Source organism: Grampus griseus, assembly GCF_964374135.1.
Source record: "Grampus griseus genome assembly, chromosome: 11".
Lineage (NCBI taxonomy): Eukaryota > Metazoa > Chordata > Mammalia > Artiodactyla > Delphinidae > Grampus > Grampus griseus.
This window is the reverse complement of record NC_139005.1, coordinates 89,234,854-89,257,819: the sequence shown is the minus strand read 5'-3', so window position 1 is coordinate 89,257,819 and position 22,966 is coordinate 89,234,854. Positions and strand designations below refer to the sequence as shown.

At 47.8% G+C, this 22,966-nt stretch overlaps 1 protein-coding gene across 3 annotated transcripts in view; it reads left to right on the top strand.

Moving 5' to 3' along the window:
• The window catches only part of LARGE1 (LARGE xylosyl- and glucuronyltransferase 1), a 590,275-nt gene that overhangs the window by 268,538 nt on the left and 298,771 nt on the right, over positions 1-22,966 (top strand). For all 3 annotated transcript variants that reach the window (XM_082666633.1, XM_082666632.1, XM_082666634.1), the window contains exon 3: positions 9,412-9,713. In XM_082666633.1, coding sequence (XP_082522759.1) covers positions 9,412-9,713 — 302 coding nt within the window. The remainder of the gene's footprint in view (positions 1-9,411; positions 9,714-22,966) is intronic.

Sequence of the window (22,966 nt, the reverse complement as noted above, 5' to 3'; positions counted from 1 at the left end):
AGTCATATATCTTGAGTGCTGCCAAAGAGAAAATGAAGGAGAAATTCTAGAATATTTCTGAGTCCGATTCTACAGTCAAGGGCCATATTGGTGACTTGGGGATGTCCAGTTTACGTTTTACAAAGGATGAAATCATCTTGCTCGTTTTAGTTTTGATATCTTTCCTAGTAAAGGGAACTGTTTCCAACTATTGCAGGTGAATGGAATATGTCTCAAGAGACTCTGGGAGGGGAAAGACCACTTTCTCAAACTCAGCCGTTGGAGTCCACCAGTAAAGCTTGGGTGTCTTTGAGGCTATGCAAAAAGTGATTGAAGTTAACTCAGTGAGGGCAGAGAGTGAGCAGAGGTGATTGGAATATGAATTTATTTGGCTCTCACACACTGGTTGATTCTCCAGATTGGAATAAACGTCACATTTTCTGGAATGCACTGTATTCTTCCCTGTATTCTTCCCTTTAGAAGAGTTGTTTCTAAAGCACCTGGTGATCTAAGAACTCAACTCCGCTGTCACGCCACTCAATTATATTAAAAAATAGAGCACTAAATACATTATCCTTTGTCTTGTTCGGTGACGATTTGAATGCTACCAACAAAGTCTTTCTGTTAATGCTTAGATTCCTTGGACATCAAAGAGAAGAAAGATGGGCCAGATTTAGGAGTGGAAAGATTCAGTTACTCTTGCCGTGAGAACCAACTGCCTCAGACTTTCAGAACTTAGGATATTTGGCCAAAAACATTTGAAGCTTTGAAATCACTGATCCTTAAGTTTCAAGGGGCAAACCACTGACATCGTTGCTTATTAGGACACCCTTAAGCGCTTCTCTCCAAAACCCAGCTATGGATACAGCAAATCAGTGCTAAAAATGCCTTCATTTTCTTGACTTAATGAAGCTCTTTAAGACAAAGTTCTGCAAAATAATTTCATGGAGGAAAAGAAGTCAAACTGCTTTTACCCTATTATGATGAGACAAATCTAGGCTTCTTTTCCTGGCCTGCTAGTTGCTGATTCTTTTCAGAAGCTTGCCGGGAGCTCTGTTGTGTTTGGTCTTTGCCAGAAATGCTCTAAGGTCTTTGCTGGAACTCAAGTTTGCTTTGGTTGCCAAAGATGATTCCAGGAAATGACTCTGGGGGATTTTGGGGTAAAAATGTTCCCTGTTTATCCCGTAACAAGCAAACAGCCTTTTCGTGTCATCAGTCCCTTTTTCCTCCTCTGGGCAAATCTGGTTCCACAATTTGGAACTTGGGAAAATAGCTCCACCCAGACCCGTGTCTTACTCTGAACCTGTAACCTACCAAGAGTGACAGCTGAGCTTGCGATGTGTGAGTAGACTCAGCTGTCACGTGGAGATCCAGTGATCACAATTTAAAAGCAGTTTTTAAATGGGAGACTTTAAAGATTGAACTGAGTTTTCTAAATTTTTCTAAAACGACTTTGGCCACAATATTTAATTTAGTTTGCAATTTCAAAATGCATTGAAGGAGAGTGTGAAGTTTTTATGTTGATTGCAAGGAAGGCATTGTGCTTTTTGGAATTACAAAATGCTTACTTAATGAATGCAGCCTTATGTGGAAGGCGAGAAATTGGAGTAAATCACTGGAATGGAGTGACATCTTGGTCATAGAGGGCGGAGTCTGGAACCAGAGAAGCTGGCAGGTCTGGCAACTGCAATAGTAGAACCCTGCTTTGGGAAGAGCTCTCATCCTGGAAGGAAGGGGGATTGGTAGCAGCAAAACAGCCCCAAGCGTGGAGGAGCTAGAATGCCGGGAAGCCTAGGTTATAGGAAATCAGGAAGGCCCTGGGTTACATGATGGGAGCTATTCTAAGAATACAGTAGAGACTGGAGCAAGGGCAGTACCGGAGTTAAGTGCGACAGTGCTGCTAAGACCACTTTGCATCGGAGCCCGTTCCTTAAATTTGCCTTAAGGAGCAAACAGTGGCAAATGGGGTTTATGGTGTCTCAGCCTGAGGTTGGGGGAAATGCCTAAGCCAGGGTTTCTCAACCTTGACTACACGAGAACACGGGAGGGTGGCTGTTTTTTGGTTTTTTTTTTTGGCGGTACACGGGCCTCTAGCTGTCGTGGCCTCTCCTGTTGCAGAGCACAGGCTCCAGACGCGCAGGTTCAGCGGCCATGGCTCACGGGCCCAGCTGCTCCACGGCATGTGGGATCTTCCCGGACCGGGGCACAAACCCGTGTCCCCTGCATCAGCAGGTGGACTCTCAACCACTGCGCCACCAGGGAAGCCCGGGTGGCTGCTTTTTAAAATGCTCATAACTAGACCATAACCTCCAGAGATTCTGAGCTAATTAATCTGGGATTTTTTTTTTTTTTTTTAAGTTTCCCAAGGGATTGTAATGGTAGCCAGGATTGAGAACCACTGGCTAAGGGACCAGGAGATGAAGCAGAAGCAACAATAAACTAGATTGGACATATTTGGAGAGGGGCAAATAGGAGACATTGTGATTTGGGGCAAATAGAGAAATTGATCTGGAGCCAATGAACCTGAGTTCAAGTCTTTCCCTTTGCCGTCTGTTGCTGGGATGACATTGAACAGGTTAAGTCATGTGTCTATTTCTTTTTTTTTTTTTTCCATTTGTCAAATAGGGTTAGTGTGAGAACACCCACTCGATTAGAAGTGTTGTATAAATTAAACTGAGATGACACAGCCTCTAAGCACTGGACATGTACTCAATAGGAAGTGACCAAGTGTTTGTTGAATTTTATAGATGACCTTGAAGCAGATGGAGACGCTTCTGTACCTTGTCAAACTGCACAATGTGGTGGGAATAGGGTTTTCATTAAGCACATCCCTGGCACCTGTGAGTAAGGCTGGCAGGAACAGAGAGAGATTGGAAGTGGGGAGACAAACTGAGGAGACCAATGTTCTAGAACAAAGATCCACAAACTAGGGCTTGCAGGCCAAATCTGGCCCAGCGCTTGTTTTTGTAAATAAAGTTTTATTGTAACACGGCCATGCTCGTGTGTTAGGAATTTCTGTGGCTGCTTTTGTGCTGCAAAGCCAGAGTTGAGTCCTTGCATCAGAGACCGCATGGCCTACAGAGTAAAACATATTTACTCTCCGGGCATTTACAGAAGTTTGATACCCCTGTTTTAGGATAAGATTAAAAGGCTGGGTTTGAGATGGAATGTTTGAAATAGAATGAGAAGGGCTTCAAACGTCAGGAGAATTGGCAGGCCCTGGTGACAGATTGTACATAGGGGGATTTTGCCGAATAAATGTTAGGGATGCGATGTTTTCATCGTGGGTAGAATGATGCAGGGGGACAGCCTTCCTGAAATCTGGGCATGAGTGCAGGATTGTGGTGTCCTTGGCCAGAAAGATCTAGGACTGTCAGCACTGGAAGGGGCTGGTATGAGCTTGCAACATGGCGGTCTCAGGGCTGGGGTCCCTGCCTCCATTAATGAGCCCCCCCCCCCAAGTTCTGTCTGCAGTGGTGGCTATCACAGTGTGAAACGCCAGTACTCCAGAGAGAGTCAGTGTGCACAAACTGATTCAGATCATCACTTAGGACGTTTTGGATGCCAAGTCCCTAATCTCTGTCACCGTACTGCACGGAGGTTGATTTTCAATTTACCTTTTTTGTTCTGAATCTTAGCTGTTTTGATTCTTAATTCAGAGCATTCATCTCAAGTGGATTCAGAGATTCAAATCTGATGATAAATTCATGTTTGTTGAGAAGTTTGGGAGGGAGGAGGAAGATGTTGCCAACTGAGATTCTGAATAATGTCTTGTTTGACATTTTAAACTCAAAGTGGGCTGAACTGTAGATCAACACATATAGGCATTATGTGACACAGATGCACCTTGTGTACAAATGCAGTGCAGATCTGGGGGGAAAAAAGAAACCTGGAAGGAAAGGTAATAGAAAAGCAAAGGTCAGGGGGGCTTAGAAATGAAGGATCCTATTCACTGTTGTCTTTATGTGTCCTGCCTCTGGGTTTGGTGGGGTGGGTTAGGGTGGGTGGGAAGGGGAAATTTGAGTATCTACTCTGATTAGGCCTGCTGCTAGGTAATAATGTACACAGCCCGCTGTCTCCCATTTTACATATGGGGACAGTGAGTCACAGAAGTTAAGTACTTTGCCTAAGGTTAATTATTAGGTGGCAGAACCATTATTCAAACTCAGCTCTTTCTTATTCCAAATCCCACGCTTTTATGACTAGGTTTGATTTGTTTGCTTTTCTTGGTTATCTCTCCCTCTTCCCCCAGCAATTAACCTTATAATGAAGTCACTTTGTAAGTACAGTTGATCCTTGAATAACGCAGGTTTGAACTGCATGGGTCCACTACATGCAGATGTTTTTCAATTAATACGTGTACTATATGATCTGTAGTTGGTTGAATCAGCAGATGTGGAACCACAGACATAGAGGACCAACTCTAAAGTTAGACATGGATTTTCAGCTGCGTAGGGGATCCGTGCCTCTAGCCCCCAGGTTGTTCAAAGTTCAAGTGAACTGGTAGTTGAAGGTTTGCTAGATCTATTTTTTTTATGCCTTTTTTTTTTTAAGCTCTAGATGCCAGTCCTTCCCTTCATCCTTCCTTGAAATGCTTGTTAAGTGCAGGCAGCGTGCCAGGCCCTGAGGACAGAGAGGCTGGGTACTGGGCAGTGGCACTCAGTGTGATCTACAGAGTGTTGTTGGTCTGTACTAGTCAGGGTTGTTCAGACAGACAGACAAACAGGGTGTGTGTGTGTGTGTAAAGAAATTTATGATAAATAATTGGCTCATGCAATTATAGAGATGGTCAAGTGCCATATCTGCAGGGTCAGTTTGCAAGCTGGAAACCCAGGGGAACCGATGATGTAATTCTAGTTGAAGGTTGGCAGGCTCGAGACCCAGGAAGAGCCAGTGTTTCAGTTCAAGTCTAAAGGCAGGGAAAACAAAACAATGTCCCGGCTCAGAGGTTGTCAGGCAGGAGGAATTCTCCCTTCCTAGTGGGGAAGGGTCAGCCTTTTTGTTCTCTTCAGGCCTTTGACTGTTTGGATGAGACCCACCGCATTAGGGAAGGCAATGAGCTTTACCCACTCTACTGATTCAAATGTTAATCTCATCCCCAAACACCCAGAATAAGTTTGACCCCGTATCTGGACACCCCATGACCCAGTCAAGTTGACATGTAGGATGAACCATCACAGCCCCCAAACTGTTACTGGTCTTCAACAAGGTAAGTATGGAAGTTGGGGGCAGGCATGTCGAGAGCAGTTGGACGTGTGTCAGGCATGCGATCAGTGGAGCTTGTCTTGATGACTAGGGTATGGACCAGTTTGTTGAATTCACGTGAAGAATTGCATGTAGGGTAAGCTATGTATTAGGCATGTGTATTGGGCCCGCATTTTATCCAAGGTGGATTGGAGGGAAGAGCTTCAGTACTGCCAGTTTGAGAAGTAACTGCTGTGGGTTCAGTGGTTTCCATAGACGATACAGTCCCACGTGATGGGCTTTATAATGACGGCCTAGACACGAAGAAAGAGGAGTGTTCCTGGGAGAGACCAGGGCCCAGAAGCCATCACAGAGATGTGCGGACCACTTCGAAGACGGCAGGCCTTGCACTGTCCTCACCCTGCCCCCACTACATCCCCCCAGAGGGTTAGGAAAAAAGGGGTCAGGAGCCAGAGCGATGTGTAGTCCAGGAACAAAAGCAGTAGGCAGGCTGAATGAGCTGTGAACATGGCAGGGCAACGGGCCCCACTGTCTTGACTTCCGGCCATGCAGCACTGGATGGGTCGGCTGGGTTAGAGATGCAGGGTCCATCTGTACACGAGCCCACGGCAAGTTAGAGCCGAGAGGTGCCCATCTCCAGGACACTCCCTTTCGGGAAGAGAAAGAGGAAGGGGCCGGCTCAAGGTGATGCACCTTGCAAACACACAAACCAGCAGTTCCGATTCTGCTGTTTATTGAGCCCTTCTTACATGCCAGGCACCGGGCACGGTACAGCATGTGGCTTTTTCCAACGTCCGCTCCCCCTCCTTGAGGCCTGGCTTTTATTATTTTATGTGTCTTCATTGGTGACTAATCTGTGGAGTTTTAAGGTAGAGAAAACACCTGCAAGTCTCTGAGAGCTAAGTTTTGTCGAAACCAGTTGGGATCTAAAGCAGGAAATGGACACAGGGTACTGAGAGCATTTTCCCCCTCACTACCCTGGAATTAGGATTGCTTAGGGATTACATAATTATGCCTTTATAAGCACGTCATCAAAGAATTAGAAAGAAGTAAACTGGGAGGCTTTTGGGAGAGGAGCTAGAGGAAGTGACCGGACCCCCATGGGAAGGCTGCCTGCTCCTCCATGTAGCCTCTGCGTGAACTTTGACCTGCCTAAGGCTGAAGGAAAGAAGGTTCAGAGATGCCACATATCAAAGTAAGTGAAGGTTTGTTGGCCACTTTCTCCCACGTGCCACTCAGAGAACAGCCCGTGTTCAGAAAATGGACAGCGCTCAACACCCTAATTTACATCATCAACTCATCTTGCCCGTAATATCACCTGTCTGCACCCCTACCCCCCGACTGGGAAAGGGGTTGCGGGAGCTAATCGACACCAAATACTGTCCAATGAGAGTTCAAGTGGTTGGTATTCAGTATCTTACTTAAGCCTCCCCCATCACCCTTGCAAGGTTAGCGTTTCTACTTGCATTTCAGGGAAGGGAAAACCAAAGCTCATAGCATTTAATCCCTTCAAAGAACAAATTCAGAGTTCCCATTTGTTGTATATTTTCCAGAGCTTCTGGGATCCTGGTGGGCTTCCAGAGCTTCCTGGGTTCCTTCCCAAAAGTGCCAAGGTCCTTTCAGAAGGAAGAAGACCCCTCATGCTCCAGAGCAACTGTACCTCCAACTCGGGCCATACATTCAGGAGTTTGGCCACATGCGGTCACAGAGACCTTGTTTCCAGTCGCCACAAGGGGAGCACGGCTTAAGCTTGTAGAGGCTCAGTTTCCTCATCTGTGATGGGGACACCGATTGCCACCAGCCTGTGCTGTGATAACCCAAGACATTGTCAGTGTGAACTGCCCAGCCCCTGCGCAGAGCCATAGCAGCTGCAAAGCGTTAACTGCCCTGCCCACTGATGGAAGCTAGACTATCGTCCTCCCCACCCCTGCTTGAAGGGTCAGTGTTGGCTGAGAAAACACAACTGCTGTTGCTCCCTTCTCTTTTTCATTCTCAGTGGAACTAATTTGGTTTTACCAAACAAGGAGACAGGTTTCAAAAGCCCCGGTCAGCTTGTAATCAGCCAGCTTGGTAACAATGCAACCCTAATCGACCTGTGATTTCACATCTCCATACACTCGGCCTTGGCCTTAGGTCTGTGGTCCCGAGCAGTGGAATTCAGCGAGTCATATTTGCTGTGTTGATAGCAAAGGACCTGGGAGCTCAGGCGTTTAACCCTGAGGTGATTAAGAGGGAAAAAAGGAGTCCTGTTTGTGAAAACCCAGAAATATATCAAAGAGCCCTGGGCAGAGGCAGGCGCAGTAAGGCAGCAGTAAGGCAGCACAGGTGAAACTCGCAGGGTGTAATTCATCACATTCTTTGATCCTCAAGTTTTGTGAGTCACAGAGACTCCCTGGGACAGTTTTCAAGCTCAGTGGGGTCTGGGCAGGAAGGAGAAAAACTCCAAGTGTGGAAAAAGAGTGTTTTTTTAGCAGGAAGCTGAGAGAGGGTAATTTTCTAGAGATGTGATTTTTGCTTGGTCTTCTCTGAGGCGGCTGTGTTGTAGCTGGATCCTGGGATTTCTGCAGCATGAGAAGAGAGAAGGGAGAGTTTTGGGTATGTCTTGTGTCCCTGGGGCTCCTCAACAGTAAGCATGCATTGAGCACTTACTGTGTACAAGGAGTTATGCTAAATATCCTTGGGAGATGAGGTTTTTGCATTAATAATTTTTAAATCCGTGGCCCTATATATAGCCTTTTATGAATCTGCATTTAAGGGGAGTGTGTACAGGCTCGGGTATAAGAGAGACCTGGGTACGAATTTTGGTACCACTGGGTTCTGATTGTGTGACTTTGAGAGACCTACTTGTCTTCTCTGTGTATGATTGTTAAATAGACTGTTTCTGCCCTCAGTTTCATGATTATGCTCCTACTTTCTTCTTCCTTTTTGCACTTAATTATTCTATTCTCTTGTCATGGAACATGCATCCATGCTTCCAGCATTTATCATATATTATGATATGTTTCCACAAAGATAAGTAAGAGCCAGTTTTTGTCCTCGTTGAACACCCAATCTTCATAGGAAACATACAGTAAAACAATTTACCAAATCCAGTGTGACAGGCACATATTTTTCTTAGTGCTGTGTACGAAATGCTGTTGGAATATGCTGATAGATATTTTATCTGCAAATTGAAGAAGGCTTCCCTTGGGAGGTGATGCTTCTGAAACTGGGTTTTGAAGGGTAAATAGGAGTTCACATAGGAAGAACTAAATTAACTTAATCATTATTAATACTTCTTTATTCCTTCTCTTCTTTTTTCCTCTCCTCCACTTCCTCCTACTCCCCCCCATTCTCCTCCTTTCTCTCCTCCTCCTACTTCATATTCATGTTTTATTGCTAACAAGAATATCTACCTGGAAATGTGCCAAGTAGGGAAAAGAAGACAGTGCATTTAATTAGGAAAAATTATATTGTGATTGTCTTCTCTAAACAGCGTGTTAGTTTTTTTCTTAATTGAAGTATGGTTGATTTACAGTGTTGCGTTACTTTCTGGTGTCCAGCAAGTGATTCAGTTATACATACGTATACATACTCTTTTTCATATTCTTTTCCATTATGGTTTATTACAGGATATTGAATATAGTTCCCCATGCTATACAGTAGGACCTTATTGTTTATTTTATATATAGTAGTTTGAATCTGCCAGTGGCGAACTCCTGCTAATCTCTACCCGCCCCATCCCCTTTGGTAACCATAAGTTTGTTTTCTATGTCCCTGAGTGTCTTTCTGCTTCATAAATAAGTTTATATGTGTCATATTTTAGATTCCACGTATAAGTGACATCATATGATATTTGTCTTTCTCTGTCTGACCTACTTCACTTAGTATGATGATCTCTAGGTCCATCCATGTTGCTGCAAATGGCATTATTTCATTCTTTTTATGGCTGAGTAATATACCATTGTGTATATACCCCACATCTTTACCCATTCATCTGTTGATGGACACTTAGCTCTTGGCTGTTGTAAACAGTTAAACAGCATGTTTTTCATCACCACATTAAGTCATTCTGTTCTCAACTTTGTTCGCAGTTCAGTCTGGATGCGTGTTTATTTACAATGCATTTTCCACCGGCTTTTATTTCTAAATGGGACGGCAAAAGGAGCCCTGGACGTCTGGAGTAGGGGTAGGGGCCCGTGGAGTTCTATTCGGCTTTAACCCTTCCCGTTCTCTCCGCACCCGCAGATGGGAAGCCGGTGTCTCTGTCTCCGCTGGAGTCCCAGCCTCACAGCCCCCGGTACACGGCGTCCAGCCAGCGGGAGCGCGAGAGCCTGGAGGTGCGCGTGCGCGAGGTGGAGGAGGAGAACCGCGCGCTCCGCCGGCAGCTCAGCCTGGCCCAGGGCCACGGGCCGGCCCACCGGCGCGGCAACCACTCGAAGACCTACTCCATGGAGGAGGGCACCGGCGATAGCGAGAACCTTCGGGCCGGCATCGTGGCAGGCAACAGCTCCGAGTGTGGGCAGCAGCCGGTCGTGGAGAAGTGCGAGGTAAAGAGCACCCGGAGCCTTCCAAGGTCCCAGTCCCCACGTGGCCCACACCCACCCCTTGCAAATGCTGCCAGGAAGTGTGGCCCGGGACCTGGAGAGAGCTGGCGTTCTTGGCTCAGGCCTGGGCCTGAATCTGGCTTGATCATTCACGCTGCTGAATGGCCAGGCAAATCGTTTTAAGCCTCTGAGCCTCAGTTTCCCCACCTGAAAAATGGGCATAAGGAGGCCTGCACCTGCAGAGATATTAAGAGCAGCACACAGAACCTGCTGCTTGTTTCTTTGCAGCTCATTTTGACACTCTCAGGATTTCTCTGCCGAGCTGTCATCCTGGGGGCCCCTGTTACTTAGCTTCCAGGGGGCATGGTGCACCTGGCCTTGAGGCCCTGTTGGACAGTTCCCCGGACCTCGTTCGCACTTTATACACAGCTTCTGTGATTCAGAACCAGAGACTTGCTTATCTAAAGCAGTTCTTTGAACTTTTATAGCTTTGTATCATTTTCTCCCTTTTAGAGTATTCTTAGTAACTCTTTGGTCGTTTGGAACACTCCCTCTCCCTCTCCCTCTTGCCCCTCATCCCGCCCCCGGTTCATGCATCCATGCTTATGTGTGCGCTGCATGTGCAAGTGCACACACGTGCGCGCGCACACACACGCACTCGTTTTCTGCTTCTTCCAGTCCCAGCGGAGAGGAATTAGAACCTCCCTGTTAAGAGCAAAGCCCTTCTGGGACGGACAAACCTGAGCTCATTTCCCGGCTCTGCTGGTTTCTGTCGTGAGCGCTTAAGCAGGTTACCGAGCCTCTGCGCTTCAGATGTGTCTCATCAACAAACTTTAGAAAACAGTACCTGCTTCCTGCGGTATTTGTGAAAAGGAAACGGGATGGCCATGGAAAGCCACAACTAGTGGCTGGTATATAGCATATTTTCAGTTATGGGTAATTTTTGTTATTTTTAGTTAGATGCAGATATTACCTGCTGCTGGTTTATTCCATTTCCTGGCTACATTCTCAGAATGTTAGACTTCAGACGCCCTGAAGAGAAAACAGTTTGCAAACCGTAAGATGCTGTTCACGTGAATGTGGTTTTCAGTGATATTGGTGATGCTGTGTAGTGTGCCATAAGGGGATATGGGGCCTGTTGAGTGACGTAGACTCAGTTCTATGCAAGGTCAGTGGTCAGGGAGATTTTAGACTGGAATGGTCAGGGGGAGCCCCTGAGGATAATAGGATTTCTCATGGATTCCCAAGCCTGGTTGAAGTGTGGGCTGGTGGAGAGGCAGAGGAAGGTAGATGGAGGACATCCAACAAGGAGTGTATGTGTGAGTCGGAACAATATGCAGCGAGGCGCTGTCAAGCAGGAAAGGATTCAGAACTCAGTGAGTTGGTCGGTCAGGCGAGCACAGAGAACCTGGGCAGGGAAGCGGGTGCTGCATAGTCATCATTCATCCAACAAATATTTACTGAGCCTCTATTATGGGTCTCACAGTGTTCTCTGTGCCGGGAAATAACAACGGTTGAAAAAGAGACAAAACTCCCTTTCTTCTGGTTCTTATGTTTTGAGGTGGGAAGTGAGGAAGAGATTATAAACAAAGAGCAATTCGTACTATTACCAAATCCAGGTTTGGCTGCTCGCTGCCCCTAAGCCAGTAATTCGAGAGGCGAGTGTCAGGAGAAATGAAACGTGCTTTAAACAGAAGAGCTGGCGATCTGGGGGGAAGGTGGACTCATGACCTGAGACCAACTCGGAAGATTCTGCTCAGCCAGGGCAGTTTCTAAAGGGGAAAAAGGGGGAAGAATCTCAGTGAATCACTGAGGCAGGAGGCTGGATTCTGCATCATTCTCCATGGCATGCAGACGGGCTGACTCTTCCTTCAGATGTTACGTTGCCTGCGTGATCTACCTGCAGGATTCTTAGGGGGGCTGTTAGGGGTAGAGAGCTAGTCATTTTTTAACTGCTTCATTCTTCATCCTTGCTTCTTTTTATATAAGAAAAGAATCAACAGGTTAGGCAAGGCGTGGCGTGCATGCAGGAGAGCATACGTCAGGAGTTAGGTTCAATTGCCTAGTGATCTCATTCCTATAATTAGGTTCTGACTACATGCCAGGCCCAGCCTCATTTAACCTTCCACAACCATTGCCAGTGGCCTGTGTAATGGAAGATCTCTGTGTTGCATCTTTGGGGACTTAGCAACTTTAACGGATTCCCTTGGTCTAGGCTGGTCTGGGATGGCCCCTAATTTGGGAATCTTCTTTCCCTGCCTGGGTGAAGGCTGGTTTGATTTCTTACAGGTTCTGTGCTCTCAGGTTATGGTCATGGCATCAGTTTAGAGTGCTGGCTGGCCCAGAGGGAGGAACTTCTTTTCTTCGAGTGTGTTTACATTATTATGACTCAGGCTGACCTAAACCATCAACTACGATCAAGGAGGTGAAAAATAGAAAAGGAAAAGGAAAAAATGGGAGGACACAAGTGGACCAGAGGGAGAACACAGAGGATTCCTCTTCCTGCTGTAGTCTCTGTGGCCATTGTCTTCCCCTGCTCAGCTTTCTGAGATACACACATCCCATTGATATTTCTAAAGAGGGCTTCTGTCCCGAGCGCCCCACCAAATAGTGTGGGCAAAGACCACTGGCTTTCAAAGTGAGAGACAGGAGCCCAATTCTGGTTCCCTCTCCATACCTTGATGACCATGTGGCACTGAGCAAGTTACATCACTTTTCTGTGTGTTGGCTTCTTCGTTTGTAAGTTATGGATTAAAATCAAGTTCCTGCCTCAGACTATTTCAGTGATGACCGTGGATATTAGAACGTTAGGCAAACAATAGCATAGCTGGGTTAGCAGTTGATTTCACTGTGATTTATCACACAATCCCAAGTTAATGGTGGCTTTGCCTCTTATTTCTGTTTACATGTAAGAAGTCTGGAGCTGTTGGTGTAGGGATGTTCCTGCCTGGATGCAGGCTTCCTTTATCTTTCACCCAGCTGGCATGACTGGCATTCTCAAGGTCATCTCATGGTCTTTAATGACTCTCAGAGCTTCAGCCCTGTCATTCACCTTCCAGCTAGCAGGAAAGAAGCAGCGTTAAGGTGGGGCATATCAGCTTGCTTTAAGAACACGTCTCAGAAATTTCACAGTCAGTTCCTTTTGGAACACATTGGCAGAACTTCATTTAGCTGCTACCTTTAGCTGCCACCTAGCTGCAAGGGAGCCTGGAAAAGATAGATTTTCTTTAAAGAAGCCATGTTCTTTGTTAACATTTTGGAGATTTGCTCCTAGAGAGAAGAGATATTATGGTTACGATGCATGTTCTGTCAAATGAGTAGTTACCGAACTCGGTTATACATTAGAATTATATACCAAACATGCATTTTCATGGGATCCACCACAGAATCTACTGATTGAGAATCCCTGAGAATAGGGCCCAAAATATAAGTATTAAAAATATGTATCCCAGTGATTCTGGGATCGTGGAAACTGTTTGGAAACCACTGCTTTAAGGGACAACGAAAATAAATGATGGGGTTCACTTTATCCTTGTGCTCTTTGAGAGATAAAGACCCCGAGCTTGTTAATTTTTACTATAACTTATTTTTTAGTCTTTTGCACCTGAGAATTAGGTTTTGTCCATTTGTTTATCTTCTCTTTGTGCGTTTTGATAATGTTATGTCTTAGACCCTTAAAAAGTTATGTTTTGGTGGACTTCACCTGTGATGAACCCCAGGTCCTGTTCGAGGTTTCATAGATGAATTAGAAAGTCCTGACCCGCTTGCATCTTATTTCAGTGTGGTCTACTCTGGGGGCACACGTGCCCTGCGATGCTGTCTTTATACCCATCAGCAGTGTGCTTCCTCAGTTTCCATCGCTTGGCATATTTAAAGAATTTTGGGAAAATGCCATAGAGGCTGATGAGAAATGTCAGTCAGTGGAGTCAAAATAGAATCCTCCCTTCATGGGAGCACTTGTGGTTGCAAGTGCTGAAGGTGGTCCTGACACGCTGTCAGTGCACAGGGCCTCGTCACCAAGGACGTTGTCATTGTATCTGGTTGTGCTGAAACTTCTCTGGGCTATGACAAGTATTTCTGAAAACCCTTCTGAGATGATGCCCGGGCTGTCAGCTGAGATATTTGGTGATAGAAATCAGGGGCCTTTGCCAGTCCTTGTGCCCTCTTGTTGTTTTCTAATGGTGTGGCCTTCAAGGAGCTGCCCATTTCATTCTTGCACATATCTGTTGCCAGGACAATGCTGCTTCCGTGAGGGGCTGGTTTCTTTGTGCCTTTGGGACTTGGAACAGGATGGTCCTCTTTGATCTCCGCTTCTGCCTCTGTGTGTACAGATGTGTGCTGCAGTTCTCTTGCATTTCTCGTTCTGGTCTATTCTGGGAGTCAGCTTATGGTACAGCACAGAAATCACTGAACTGGAGTCCGAATTTCTAACCAGGAATGTTTACTTTGCCGCTCACTAGCCATGTGACCTTGGGCAATTCAGTTACCCTCTTGGAGTCTATTTCATTATCATGAAATGAGAATAATAATGTGCTCTTCCCTATGCAACTGTGAGGATGAAATGAATGAGACAGCAGGTGGGAAACTGACTTTGTATGGGTTTCACATAGACTTATCATGGATATTCCAGTTCTCAGTTGCTGCCTAACAGATCACCTAGAACGTAATGGCTTGAAACAATGCCAGTCATTTTATTAGCTCTCCTGGTCTCTGTGGGTCAGGGATTTGAGAAGGGTTTAGCTGAGTGGTTCTGGTCTGGGGGTGGAGGGGGGACTCATGCAATTTCTTGGTGGCTGCAGCTGGAATGGTGAGGACTGAAGCAATGGGCGCTGGCCCAGCATCTCTCTTCCCTGTTGTGGACTCAGGGTCTCTCCATGTGGTCTCCCTCTGTGGCTAGTTTGGGCTTCCTCACTACATGGCGGCTCCGGAACAGTCACCTGCTTCCATGGCAGCCGATGGCTTTAAGTACAAGTATCCCAGTGAGCAAGGCAGAACAGAGGCACTTTTTTTTTTTTTTTTTTTTGCGGTATGCGGGCCTCTCACTGTTGTGGCCTCTCCCGTTGTGGAGCACAGGCTCCGGACGCGCAGGCTCAGCGGCCATGGCTCACGGGCCCAGCCGCTCCGCAGCATGTGGGATCTTCCCGGACCGGGGCACGAACCTGCGTCCCCTGCATCGGCAGGCGGACTCTCAACCACTGCGCCACCAGGGAAGCCCCAGAAGCACTTTTAATGACCTGGCCTCAGAAGTCACATAGTGTCACTTTTGTTGACAGTGTAGTCTGTTAGTTGAAACAGTCACAAAAGCCCACCCAGTTTGAAGGGAGAAGGAGCACACATCTCATCCCTCAATGGGAAGAACGTCAAAGAATTAAAACAGCAACAGTTGATATTGTTATTATGAAAAGCCAGGTGAATGGTACTGTCTGATGTCAGACCACCCCTTGAGGAAGTGTCTCTTTCCTTCTCTTCCGTGCTTTGAACTTCATTCAAAATGAAATAGTAATGTAATAGTAATAAAAATTAACATGTATTGAGCCCTGAAAGTGTAGGCGACACCATGCTAAAGCTTACATAAAATATCTCATTTAATCTGCATAGCATACTTTCTTCCTTTTATAAATTAGAAAACTACTGCTGAGAAAAGTTAAATAATTATTGTAAAGTCGCACTGTCTGGAAGAGGTGGAGCTCTCACATTTAAACCTTGGCCGTTTGCTTCCTAGAACCTGTGCTCTGAACCACTGTGCTGGACACATCATAAATTAGAGCTGCTGGGACCCGTGTTCCCATCAGCTCAGAACTGCAGTCCTTATTCTGTGCCTGGCAGATGCCTCACCTCAGAAGGCTTCCGGGTGACAGTCACGATATGGAGGTCATCTTTCACCTTGGGGGCTGGCGCAGCCCTATGAGGGTAATCATTCCTCTGTAGGTCTAAGCAAGGATCTGTCTGTTCTTTAAAAAGAAGTTGGGTTGTTTTAAAGTGCCTGCCAGATTGTGACCACGTTTGTCAGCTCAGTGGGAGTTTACCGTTTTGCTTTGGGTTTTATGTTTATAAACCTTGACACCTCTTACCTGCGTTTTCTGGACCCATAACAAACCTCCAAGAATTTTGATCTACCTCTTTGTTTTGACTTCACCTTCAAGGTCTTTCCATAATCACTCCACAGTGGAAGGGTTTGCCCGCAATCTTTTCATACCTCACGTTGCTGTTGAAAGATACTCTTACGGCATTTGGATACACATCTCATTAGGTTCATATGTTGTCTTTGGGGCTCCTCAAAGGATGTAAATCTACTAAAATATCCTTGCTAAATGTCAGGCCCTGGAACTAAGGGATGTTGTACTGGAAGGTACCTAGGAGGACTTCTTCTGCAGTGATTTTCAGGAACCCTAGCTCTCAGTGTGGTCTTTCGGGTACCTTCCTTGAGTGTATTAATTATTTATTGCTTCAGGGCAAGTTATTACCAAAACTTAGCAGTTTAAAACAACATGCATTTATCATCTCATAGTTTCTGAAACTTGGGAATCTGAGAGCAGCTTCGTTGGAGATTGAGGCTCCAGATCTCTCCTGAGGTTGCAGTTAAGACATCTGCTGGGGCTGCATCAGCTATAGGCTCGACTGGGGCTGGAGCCTCTGCTTCCAAGCTGGCACACTGGCCCAGCTGGGGCCTCACGTCCTTAAGACTGCTTGAGTGTTCCCCTGGTGTAGCAGCTAGCTTTCCCCAGAGGAGGTGATCCAGCAGAACAAGGCAGACACCACAGTCTTTTTTATGATCTAGCCTTGCATGTCACGGACCATTACTTCTGCTAAGTTCGACTGGTCACACAGACTCACTGATACAATGTAGGAGGGGCCGCACAGGGCATGGTTCTCAGCTGGCAGGGATCTTTGGGGTCAGTCTTGGGCTGGCTTCCGCACCACGGCCATGGCAAGGGGCCCTTTCTCTGGCAGCCTCCTGGCTGTGCTTACCCCGAAGCAGGGCTGCCTTGATCTGCTTTATCTATTGTGCCCTCTTGTAAAACTTCCTTTGAAAATGTGCCCTTAAGAACAATGACAACAAATAAAGATGCAACCCTCACTTTTTTTTTTTTTTTTTTGCGGCATGCGGGCCTCTCACCGTTGTGGCCTCTCCCGTTGCGGAGCACAGGCTCCGGACGCGCAGGCTCAGCGGCCATGGCTCACGGGCCCAGCCGCCCCGCGGCACGTGGGATCCTCCTGGACCGGGGCACAAACCCGTGTCCCCTGCATCGGCAGGCGGACTCTCAACCACTGCGCCACCAGGGAAGCCCCGGTGGTAAATCTTCATGCGTGTGATAGCCTGCTCCCTCCACTGGAGAAGCCGACTGTGAACTGGTCATGAAGGACTTTGAACTAGGATGCCGTCTGGCCCTTTCTCACCCCCACCACTACCTCCCTGGCCCATTTCATCTCCAGCTTCCTGTGCCGTGAAGCACACCCAGAGATGGAGTTTCACGTGCTGACCATCTGTGAAGGCATGTCCATGGGGCCAGCCACTGAGGATGCCGTGGGAGGGTCATTGGCTGCAGCTGCCCCGGGAAGGGGCCGACCCTCAAAAAGGCAGCTCTTGGCAAGGAGGCTGTTCCTAGCAAGTGGGGCAACGCACACCTCATGAAAGGGGCCTTAGGCAGCATATCACAGAGTCCACCGCACTTGGGTTATTGCAGTAGCTTCCTGACTATTCTCCTTGCTCCCACCTTTCGTGCTTGCTCCTCCCCACCCCCAGGTATGTGCACACTCAGAGCATCTGTTCTTAACTGGCAGTTTGAGTGATCCTTTTAAAATTTAAGTCAGATTGTGCTGTTTCTCGGCTTTGAACCCTCCAGTAGCTTCTCTCCTCACACATAGGAAAAGCCGAGTTCTTAAGGGTGCCTGGGAGCTCTAGGAGAGCTGCCTCACGGACTCCAGCTTTCCTTCCTGCCGTCTTTCCCAGGCTGCCTTTCCACAGCTCCCTATTCCACAGGCGGCTGCCTGGTATCTCAGGGTTGTTTCCGCTGCCTGGGACACTCTGCCTGGACACCCAGAGGCCTCATTTCCTGACCTACGTCCGATTTTTGCTCCAGTGTCACCTTCTCAGGGAGAGTTGTCCGGACAACCCCACTTTAAAATCTTAGCCCTTCTCACCAGCTGCCTATCCACGTGCCGCTCTTCCTCCCCTGCTTAATTTTTCTTCCTAGACTCATCATCGTCTAGCATTCTATATAGTTTAATTATATATGCCTTTGTTTGTTTATTTTCTATGTCCCCCCCAAGTGGAACGCCAGCTCCCGTGATGGGGGGCAAAGATTCAGTCTCCTTCACTTGCTGCTGTATCCCCAGCAGCTACAATTGAGCCTGGTACATCGTAGGTGCTCAGTCCACGCTTGTAGAATGATTGAGTACTTGGCAAAGGTGTGTAGACTTTTGGGGTCAGGCCGGTCGTCCATTGGCCCCATAGATGGGATTGTGATACATGTCAACTGTGCTGGGTACGGGGCTATATTTAGACAACCCACCTGCCCCAGGCATGGGTTTACCCTAATAATTAAACTCTTCTCAACCCACCCAAAAATCAGTCTCACCCTTTCACATGTCTTCCACAAAATACTTGGGTTTCTGATTCCTCAGCTTATCATGCTCTTCATAACACAAGAAAACCCACCCTAAAGCAGACCAGGAATATGCCGGTGGGGATGCTGGGAGATCATTCCCTTGTTGTCCATTGATTGGGCCTTGGCCACGGAGGACGCAGTCACCACCCCCTGGAGGGTTGGCCCATCCCATCCTCTCACCGGGCCCTGTAGGCCCTGCGTTCCACCTGCCCCCTTGCGCAGCCCCTGATGACTTGGCTTCCATTATAGTTGGAAGGGGTCTCCTTCTGTTTTCTACAGGGTTGAAATTATTTTGTCTTCTGGGTCGGTGGATCAGTATTTTGAGGGAATACACAGAATTCGGTCAGTGGTTTCCCAAGAGAGTAGAGCCTGGGCAGTTTGTAAGATTATTTTAGGTGGCACGTTAGCAATATATTTTTAAAAATTTAATAGTTAACATATGTGTGTTACTGAGCCGAGTTGTGTGGGTCGAATGGCAGGAGTCTGAGTTCTTCCACCCCTTTGCCGCTGACTGGCTGAGGCCTTGTACCAGTTACTCATTTGCTCTCGCTTCCTTCCTCTTGAATTTTGGAAAATCCTGGGTATTAGGAAAGCTCTGTATATAGAACTTCTAAATCCCTCTTTTTATAAAGGAGTCACTGAGGATCAGAGAGATTAGGTCGTTTGCCCAAGGGCACCCAGGTGGCCAGAGGCAGAGCTGGGCCACTGTCCTGATTTCCAGGGCTTTGCTTTTGCGCAGGAGAAGCTGCGTCCCGTGTTCTCTTCCCCTGGCCTTTTCGTCACCCCGGAAGAGTCGTAAATTCCAAGGTGCTGGGAGAATGAGGTGGCTGTGCGGGAGCAGTGCCTCTGCTTGTCTTGTAGAAGCGGGATGGTGCTTCCTCTTGGGAGAGTATCGGAAACAGATTCTGCGAAGACCTCTCCTCCTCTCCCAACATAGTCACAGCTGACATCTGTGGAGTGTTTAACCGGAGACACTCTTCAAAGTGCTTTACGCACAGAGCAGTTCTCATGCGGAGTCCCTGGACCAGCAGTAGCGGCGTCATCTGGATTCGGGGGATCCTCAGGCTGCTCTCTGAACCTCCTGAATGGGGAACTCAGGAGAAGGGGCCCAGCGCTCTATGTTAGCGAGCCCTCCAGGGAGTCTGATGCACGTTAGACTTTGAGGACCACTTTCCCTCAGCAACCCCTTGAGGGTAAGTAGGATGATGTCCCCGTTTTACAGACGAGGAGGTTAAAGCCGCAGGATGATGAACACCTTCTCGTTATGCTGTGTATGCAGTCGGTCACATGAACGAGCATCAGTTCAATAGTGCACCTACTTGCACTTACTTGTCTGATCCCCCCAGCTACACAGTGGAGTGTCTACCTTGATCTCCATTTTACAGGTGGGCCAGTGAGGCTCAGGGATGTTAAGCGACTGCTCCAAGGTCACACAGCAACTCAGCTTTGAAGTTATGGCTCAGACCCAGGTCTCTTCACTCTCGTTGGGTTTTCCCAGCTAACTGGCTCCTGCCTCTGTCGCCAGCTGTGTGCCTCTCCCTGGCTGCCATGGGAGCATCTGTCCTCTGGGAGGTCCTGCCTCTCCACCCCCTGTTCCAGCAGCTGCAGTCCAGAATCTGGGCCGAGCCTGACTCCCCCAGCCCCTCCGCACATATGCCAGTGTTTAAATAGGTTTCCCCTCCCACTCCCAAAGGCTCCCGGTTATGAGATGCTTTCACTGCGTTGTGCCCCCAGGCAGAATGCCTCGCCTTCAGGGTCGCTGCTCATGGGGTGGCTGGTAGACACGTGGCTGGCTGGAGTGTTGATTAGTTCTGCCCTGTGGGGATTTCTTCCTGTTGGGGGGCAGTTCTCTTTCGGGTTACATGGAGACTGGCAAGCACACAGTTATAAATCCCTGCTAACCTTGAATAGCCGCAGTGAGTATTGCCCTGGTCTCATTACTAGAATGCCCTCTCTTCCTGGAAGCTCTCCCTGCCTCTGCTCGGTCTGGGGTGCTGCTGGCTACTCTAGGGGCAGGGACGCCGAGCTTGCCACCACAGAAGCCTCTGCAGTCCCTGCTGGGGTTGTCTGGTTGGCTCTTCCTCTCTCTTCACTTGACCCGGGGGATGAAGGCTGATTGACGTTTTGATCCTTTGAGCCCAGCACAGTGCCTGGCACATCAGTCTCCAAAAACACTCTGCTCATGTCTGAATTCTTCCTGCAGGCCCTAAAAGTAAAGGTCACTCACTTGACCCCAGTGGCATCAGGAATGAGAGCTTAGCTCTGGCACTCTAACCTGTATCTTTGGGTGCAGGTTGCAGCACTGTAAGTGAGCAGGAAGCTTTACTGGCTTCCTTAGAAAGAGCCTTGTGGTCCCTGTGTCTGAGAATTTTGTATAGAGCCGTAAAATTTTGTTTTAAGTAAAATTTTTTTTTTTTGGCCATGCCACACGGCTTGTGGGATCTTAGTTCCCTGACCAGGGATCAAACCCCGGCCCCAGCAGTGAAAACACTGAGTCCTAACCGCTGGACTGCCAGGGAATTCCAGAGTGCCTTAAAATTTCTAACTACAATTTATCCATTCTCAAGTTGCTCTCCTGCCTTGTTTTATTTTAGATATATCAGTGATATATCTGTGGATGCCCCAGAATCATCTGTGGTTCCCTTCCAGCCACCAGGACAAATGGGGTGCTAGGGAGGATCACTGGAATTTGGTCTGGTCTTGGCAGGAAACAGGGGGACGCTCACAAAAGAGGTGGAGAGGGTTTAATGCAGGGTTAGGGGGAACCAGCGAGGGTGGTACAGCTCCCACGAGGGAGTCACTGTGACCCCTGGGCCCGAGAGGTGCAGGCAGGAGGCCCTGTGGAACCCAGCAAGAAGTGGACATAAAGAGGGGGGCCTTTGGACTCCCGCTGGGGTCTCCCATTGACCAAACTCAACCAGGAACCAGAAGCAGGAGGAACCCAGTTAATTTGGTCCAAAAAAATCAGGCTCTTGGGGCACAGAGCCGGTTGGAGAAGCTCAGAGAGTGAGCCTAGAGGAGCAGAGAAGAGCATCATCACGCTACCTGCAGACTTTTTGACCCATAAAGGCAAGTATGACACCTACCAAGTATAGGGCAGAAGTGGACCAGTGGTCACAGAATCTGACGTTTAGACCCTTCCCTTTGGGAGTCGGAATGTCCATGTATCTGTGACCATCTTTAAGCCACCACCCTGAGAAACATGAAAACCTGGACTTCATAGCTTCAGACCAGAAAGTTCTCATGGTAGGACCATGTGTGCACCCCTGCTCTTTCAAGGAACCTTCATCCCTGTTCCCGGACTGTCTCCGCTCCTACCCCAAGCCCTGCCTCACTCCTGCCGTTCGCTTCTGCACCCACAAAATTTGGGACCACCCCGAACTCTTCCCGGCGCGTGTTCGTGACACTCCAATTTTCTGCTTTCCTGGGTAGCAGCGCTCTGCCGCAGCGGCTCCCGAGGATGAATTTATTCATGGTGGCAGGTGTACTGGATGAAACTAAAGAGATTGGAAAATTATGTAAAATGTTTGAGAATGTGCGCGCTCGTGCTTACATTTAATGGGCCCATTTGAAAACGTCCCTGAACCCTGAAGCCAAGACAGAGTTTGACATCTCGCGGAGGCCAGGTGTTTAAATATTTGCAATTCCAAAGAGCCTGATTCAGCATGCTTTTACCATTCTCATCCCCGCCCTGCTTATGTCTCCTCTGTGCAGGCGTTTCCCTATCCGTTTCCTTCATGATTTAAACTGTGACAGTTGCATCCACATTACAGGCTTTGATTCCGAGTCTTTTGGAGATATTATCCGGAGATAAGCGGGGCTGTCATCATTTTACAGGTGGAGAAGTTGAGACGTGCAGAAATGAGTTTGAGAAAGGTGGCTTTGGTGCCCCGTGAGATCTTAGCCTCTCCCACCCCCTCCGCATCCCGAAAACCTGGACCTTTTGCACAGCATCATTGTCTCGGTGGCCTCCTGTGCATTGTAGGGTGTTGAACGGCATCCCTGGCCGCCACCCACCGGATGCCAGTAGCCCTGCACACCCCCAGGAGTGACAACCAAAAATGAGTCCAGACGTGGACGCCCGTTCTGGGGGAGGCAGAGGGGAGTAAATTAGCCCCTGTTGAGAACTACGGCCTCCCAGCAGGGTATTTTAAGATCTTGGGCATAGGAGATTGTTAATTGGTCTGAGATGGGGCCGGGGCACAGGGTGTATTTTTTAAATCTTTTGTGTGTTGCTGATGTACCACCAGCAGGGTGAAGAATCTCTTTTGCAGAATTCAAATCCCATCTCTCAGCCTGTTTCTTGATCTATAATACTGAAATAGTAACACTGTACTTGCCTTGTACAACTAAATCTGGCAATCTGTGTGCTAAGTACAGTACCTGGAATGTAATAATTTGCTCAATAAATATTAGCTCTTAGTGTGGTGATTATTCGTTTCCTTTATCTTCCCTTGTCCTCCTTCTTGATCCCCAGGTATAAGTCTGGAGGAGGGACCCTGTAGCCCTGATCCAGGAGTCTGGGTTTGTGTATTGAGTGTGGGGTTGAACATGTCAGGGAGCCAAGGGCACAGAAGATGGGTCAGACAGGGTAGGGCCTGGTACACAGGGCGGAATGGGGTTCTTCAGGACGGGGAGAGGGGCAGG